Source organism: Salmo salar, chromosome ssa23 (genome assembly GCF_905237065.1).
Source record: "Salmo salar chromosome ssa23, Ssal_v3.1, whole genome shotgun sequence".
NCBI classification, from domain to species: Eukaryota; Metazoa; Chordata; class Actinopteri; order Salmoniformes; family Salmonidae; genus Salmo; species Salmo salar.
Window position 1 is genome coordinate 29,876,438 of NC_059464.1, and position 6,616 is coordinate 29,883,053.

The following is a 6,616-nucleotide window of genomic DNA, read 5'->3' on the forward strand; positions in this document are numbered from 1 at the left end:
TTGCTGAAAGGTTACCTTTCCCTTGCAGATGCATCAGGCTGGTGGAGGGGCAGGTTTCGTGGCAAGGAGGGACTCTTCCCTGGGAACTATGTGGAGAAAATCTGATGACTGCCTGCCCTGTGGCCGAAAAGCTGAATGACATAACGATCCACTGTAAAGCAATGGTGAATTGCATGTGAGCCAAACGGTAATATCTGATTCACAAGCGTTTCAACAGGATCGTCATGTTGACACCAGTTCTTTGTATTATTTGCACAACAATATCAGTACAAAGAAAGAAACATGTTGAAAAGCTATCCGAAACAGAAGACTGTGCCTTTTTTATTTTTCATTTGTGTTATATTGTCAGCCATAACTGATTTAACTGGGCCTTATTCCAGTTTCACAGAAGAGGACTTTGATGCAAAGCTTTGAGGTGCTAACGCAAAAGAAGATGCAATGATTTTATGCACATACAAAATTGCTTTGTGATATCAAATGTAGGGCCATCAAGGGTAGATGAAAAATCATCCCAAAAGTCCATATTTCTATTCAAATACTACCTGTAAGCAACCAGTAGGAGGTACTGTTGCACCATTTCCATGTCTTCAATTCTTGTAAATGCTCTGAAAATGAAAGGTTGACTGATGTATGATAATAAACATGGTTCTTTGGTGTTATAAGCTTCTTTCTGCTATATTGGATTCATTACAAAACTAGTTTATGGACTTCTTTTATAACTGTTGTAAAATAACTTCCCCTTGAAATTAACAGAGAATTTCTATTTTGTGTCCAGTGACAGTGGTCACAATAAATAAATATTTTCTATAAACCCAAATGACTGATACACTGTGTCGTCATTGGCATCATGTGTAACTAAATTAAACTTGATGCTTAAAGACCACCTCATTCTTACATCATGTTAGCGATGTGTGATGAACCCTAGAATCCATCCTTGTTCGAAGTGTCGTAACCATGTACGAATGCTGTCTTCATTATGGCTATGAATGTGTCACTTGGAATTGGTAGCCTAATGATTCCTACAGGTGGTTGTGAATGACAGGTGGACAAAAGAGAGTGCAGCGCAACAGATTATTCTCCAGCTGGGAACATTGGTCCAGCAGGTGAGCCGTGAATACAACTGGGAGCTTCGCGTGTTCAAAATTGAAATGCTAATAATTTACAATGGTCAATGTGTGGCTGCAGGTTTATAGTATTCATTGGAGCAGTTACTGAAGCATGCAGCAAGTATGTTTTATGAAAACATGCCTTAACGATAAAACTACATGTTCTGTTATGAGCAGACTACATACTTCATGAATACAGCCATACAAATAGCTATGGGATGCATGTTAAGAACCTCTTAAGGATCCGTATCCTTTTTTTTAAATTTTCGCCTAAAATGGCATACCCAAATCTAACTGCCTGTAGCTCAGGACCTGATGCAAGGGTATGCATATTCTTGATAGCATTTGAAAGGAAACACTGAAGTTTGTGGAAATGTGAAATTAATGTAGGAGAATATAACACATTAGATATGGTAAAGGATAATACAAAGAAAAAAACATTTGTATTTTTTCTGTACCATCTTTGAAATGCAAGAAACGCCATAATGTATTATTCCAGCCCAGGCGCAATTTAGATTTTTGCCACTAGATGGCAGCAGTGTATGTGCAAAGTTTTAGGCTGATCCAATAAACCATTGCATTTCTGTTCAAAATATTGTATCAAGACTGCCCAAATGTGCCTAAATGGTTTATTAATAACTTTTCAAGTTCATAACTGTGCACTCTCCTCAAACAATAGCATGGTATTATACAACTGTATGATTGTCTGGGCTCTTTGGCCCTCATCTTGCTTCAAACTAGCATTGGCCTAGATTATATTTTTAATGAATGGCAATATGTGGGGATTAAGTGGGATAAAACATGCAGTCCATCAATATTGATGTTGTGACTATCGTCGTAAGGAGTAGACCAAGGTGCAGCGTGCTCATGATAAATATGTATTATTATACTCAGAACACTATACAAAAACAATAAACAAAGAAACACGAACATCATGTTCTGCAGGCTTCACTGAGCAATACAAAAACAAGATCCCACAACACCAGGTGGAAGAAAAAAAAACCCTACTTAAGTATGATCTCCAATTAGAGACAACGAGGACCAGCTGCCTCTAATTGGAGATCAGCCCAAACAAAACCAACATAGAAATACAATACTAGAACATGAACATAGAAATACAAAACATAGAAAAACACCCCCTGTCACGCCCTGACCTACTCTACAATAGAAAATAACATCTTACTATGGTCAGGACATGACAGACGTAATGACGTGCTTTTATAAGAGTAGGGAATAAGAATAAGCCAGTCAAGACATTCATAATAGGAAAAACCCTATTAGGAACCATTATACAGGTGTCCGTGCTGCTGACTGACCTAGTTATGCCGACACCTCCCTGGCACAAAAGTTTCAATCAACATTGTCAGGAATCTTCTTGCTTCTAGAATAAATTAATAATACAATGGCAAACACGCGGGTAACGAACGATTTGCTACCTATGCCGTCCGTCAAAAGCAAAGGGCATGACAACATCGGACCAATGTGGCCTCACACTCATGCGCTTGTGCCATCCCCGCGGGTACACCTGGCCCATTGAGAATATGAATAGCCGCAGCTTTTGCCATTTACGCATATATGTGTATTTACTATAATTTCAAACTATGCCCAATAAGGAATGACCTAATATTGTAGGTTTTGCTTTAATATTGTAGGTTTTAGTTATATATTTATTTTATCACAGCGCGTTGCCTGTTGCGAAGTTTGGATATCAGGTTTTACGTTCATGAGTAAAGCTTACCCATGCACATTTGGTTTCCATTCAACTTAAAGCCTAAATTGAACTGACAGGTTGTAATATAGCAAAGGCACCGGGAATGTGTCAATTTAACAATAGTATTTCTTGCCAGACCAGGGCGTGAAGTCACAGTCAAGACTAGTGCAACTGGATCGGGAGAATTCTGTCCCCTATTAAAATCCACCTGCCACTTGGAGAAGAAAGTAGTTGTGTTTGGATTACAAAATTGGAGGTAAGCTCTATATCGATTTTATCTAGTCATCTGAGATGGTGGTCATATACAATTCCATATATCACGTGCTGTTTTGTTGTCAATATAATTTATAACCAGAGGTGACAAGTGTTTTGATTTTGACAATTTCATGATGATGACTTGTATTATTGACTCTGTCGATGCAAGGTCTTTTGCAATCTACTTACAACCTACTTGCAACCTACTTGCATACATGGTGATAAGGTGATATTTGCTTTGGGTCAAACCTAATTGTAGAGCATCACATGATTGCTGTATGGATGGTTGAAGCAGAACAGTGTGCATTGACAGTCCTTCCTACTCTGTTTGTCGTCTATTTATAATATAATCTTTGAACAACAATAGCTAATATAATTTATCTTTATTATAATTGGATTGTGACATTCAGAACAACAAGAGCAACACTGAAGCATCCATTTTGGTGACTGTGGTTTAAGAAGCCCATGACAAGGCACCCACACCTGGATATTTGCTTATGTTTTCAACGGGGGACAAATAGACAACAGACATTTCACTTGAGCCAGTCCCTGTTATGAAGTCTTCAAAAAGTGGATCAGCATGTGGAGTCTCTGAAAAAGGCTACATCCACATTGTTAGTCACACTGTGGTGTATGCTGGAAACTCTGAAAGTAACAGAAAATAATGGCCTGAATGGTCTTCCTCTATTCTTTCTTTCTCCCCTAGTGAGAAGATGTGTTCTCCTATGAAAGCTCAGATTTGGACTGGTGTGAGGCGAACTACAGGCACTCTGAAGTACACTGTAAGTGAACATGATTTATTTCTTACAATATCCAGCTGAGATATACACTACTGTGCCTTTTTAAAACTCCATTGCGGTGCACTTGTCTAATGTATTGTTGTATTTTATTTGTTTGAGGAGGACCATCCTTTATGGCCACAATGATGATGGATGAGGTGGACAGGTACATCACTCACTGCATTACATTGTGAATCCCTCTGTTAGAACAGTCCTTTCTGTTTCTCCAGATGAGCAGTCTGATCTTCTTCGTGATCTCCCCCATCATGCTGTACCTGCTGCACCCCTACGCCAGGGAGAGGAACCTGGCTGTACACCTGGTCTGGATCATGATGATGATGTCCACTCTTCTCTCTAAACATCAGGCCAACCTTCATTAAGTTATAACTTCACTCCCAAGGTGCCCTCATCGGTCTGCTTTAGATACTGGGTAGGGCCGGGGCTAGGGGCCATTTAGGAACTGGGCATCAATGTGTGTCCCCTCCCTACAGGTCTCTTCTCTGCCTACTTCCACATGACCCTGAGCTTCATGGGCCAGATGCTGGATGAGCAGTCCATTCTGTGGGTGCTGAGGCTCTGCTACGCCCTTTGGTTCTCACTCAGGGTATTCCCATGCTTCCTCAACGACAGGTTGGCCACCATAACACCTGCTCAAGGCTTCTGCAGCCAAAACATTATCTGTGAATACTGGAAGTAGGATATACGGTGTTTCACCTTCCTGTCTCTATTCAATGTAACCATGGGGCAGCGTCCGTGTGTTCAGATCTCCCTGCTACAGGATCATGCGGTTGTTCTCTCTGTATGGACCAAACGGCAGTACGTACTGTAGGCTGTTAATAAGGCAGGAGACAATGACAGGATCTTTTTACAGGGCACGCCAGGTTAAAACAGAAGCCATGCTAAGCCAGGAGCCTGACAACCAGGCCAGGAGCAGCCTGCAGTATGCTATATTCAGTCGGAGAGAGGGGCTTCCTAGCTTTCTGAATGACTCTCCCATTAACACTGTGTTAATATTAAAGTAAAGGGTGGGAAAAGATGAATGCAATATTAATGAGAGTGTGAACATAATCCCAATTGAACTATAAAAAGGGCCCACCCTGTGCTCCTTTGTCAAACCCACTGCCAACGCCTACGTCCTCAACTGCCTTGCCCTCTACATCACCTACTCATTGGGTCTGGAGATGAGGATGTAAGGCAATATCTCTCATTATTGTACTGTACATTACTGTCCAGTGCACATTCTATCACTCCATCAGTTCACTGTCTGATAACTGCTTTCTGTTCCTCTCTTGCTCATGCTCTCACTCTCTCTGTGTTTATCGCTCTGCTTTATTTTCCCCACTCACAGCTGTACTGACCAATAGGTGCTACGGTGATGATGGTCTGGTGTTGGCCTGTGGGGGATGGCAATCATCTACTGGATCAGTGACTGTTTCGGATGCATCCTCTGGCAAAAGCTCAACTTCTGCTACCTGCATGGCATCTGATAAAAGTAGGGGATAGGATGTGAACAGAAGTTAGATATAATATTCTCTATTTGATGTTGTGAATAATCATGAACAGACTGACATGTGTCTATTCACCCTCTAGGCACATTCTGATTGTGATGGCTGTAGCCTACGCAAGCACCCTGATAGCCTACTTGGATGCCAACTATGAGATACCTTACTCCCTGCCAGGCCTTCAGTACTGGCCCAGTGACAACTGTGTCCTGGGCTTGCCTTACATCGTCCTGAAAGGAACCATCAAGACTCAGAAAAGATGTTAGAGAACGTTCAACTTCTACAAGAGACAACTTGATGGCTTGGTGATGAAATGTGCTATGTAGTGCCGTGCAAGGAAAAGTGTCAAATGCAGTGTCTTTCTTTTTACTTAGCAGTGACTCCGTTTTGAGAAATGGTTGCAAATCATAAGATTGCTTCTTATTTGATATGATAGCAGAATCAATGCCACTCAGGTAATCAAGTTCGATGTTTGCATATTATGTTTGGTGTGCACGTGTTAAAGAATTAAACAAGAATTAATGTGTGTATGTTTTTACATGCATTTTGTGTGAATTGATCAATGCACTCATCTGTTATTTGCGTCCATATATGCATGGATATTCTCTGCACATCATGTTTTATGAAACATTTTTGTATATATCTGTGTTTTGGTATAATAACGTGATTGTCTCTGTAGTGATGAGAATGGGGATTATTTCAACTCCAAAAATACAGCTTTCATTAGATGTAGGGCTGAATCACAACCACAGCATTTTAGGGGTCAAGGGCTTGAAGAGTTCGTTTATATAACCTACAACTTTACATTTGTCATCCTTTTCAGGGATAATATCATATTATGTGTGATCTGAACTAAACTAAGTTTAAGACATTTTATACAACCACATAAACAAATGTTTGTCTTGGTTCAGAGATCTTAAGATGTATTAATTTAAGTATTGGTTATCTCTCTGAGGTTTCTCAAAGTATGTTATGATGTTATTACAGAAAATGTAAGGACCATGTCAAGGTTTGTTATGTGTAGGATTCTACATCTATGAAATCAATTAAATGTGTATATGAATAAGATTAACGGTTACTGAATTAAATGCATTGATGAATTTGAGACGTTTCTAAATATACTGAAAAAATATATAAACCCAACATGTAAAGTGTTGGTTTCATGAACTGAAATAAAAGATCCCATAAATGTTTACATATGCACAAAAAGCTTATTTCTGTTTTTGTTAACATCCCTGTTAAGGAGAATTTCTCCTTTGCGTA

The 6,616-nt window shown here is 39.8% G+C and overlaps 2 protein-coding genes across 2 annotated transcripts in view; both read left to right on the plus strand.

The window, feature by feature from the left end:
- Window positions 1-814, plus strand: part of LOC100286477 (myosin IE) — a gene marked incomplete at its 5' end in the record, with an annotated part of 52,321 nt that extends 51,507 nt beyond the window's left edge. The window contains 1 exon segment of the mRNA NM_001146416.1: window positions 29-814.
- Window positions 815-3,785: 2,971 nt separating this feature from the next.
- Window positions 3,786-5,619, plus strand: LOC106584235 (alkaline ceramidase 1-like). Its single transcript, XM_045705910.1, has 7 exons — window positions 3,786-3,854; window positions 4,082-4,162; window positions 4,275-4,281; window positions 4,343-4,481; window positions 4,615-4,667; window positions 4,941-5,040; window positions 5,442-5,619. Exons 1-7 carry the CDS (start codon window positions 3,786-3,788, stop codon window positions 5,617-5,619), a joined length of 627 nt encoding a protein of 208 aa, XP_045561866.1.
- The last annotated feature ends 997 nt before the right edge of the window (window positions 5,620-6,616 follow it).

Coding starts and splice junctions, on each gene's coding strand:
- LOC106584235 (XM_045705910.1), top strand. CDS start 3,786: ATGTGTTCTCCTATGAAAGCTCAGATTTGGACTGGTGTGAGGCGAACT. Junction 3,855..4,081: donor CAGGCACTCTGAAGTACACT/GTAAGTGAACAT, acceptor CTGTTTCTCCAG/ATGAGCAGTCTGATCTTCTT. Junction 4,668..4,940: donor TCTGTATGGACCAAACGGCA/GTACGTACTGTA, acceptor AACTATAAAAAG/GGCCCACCCTGTGCTCCTTT.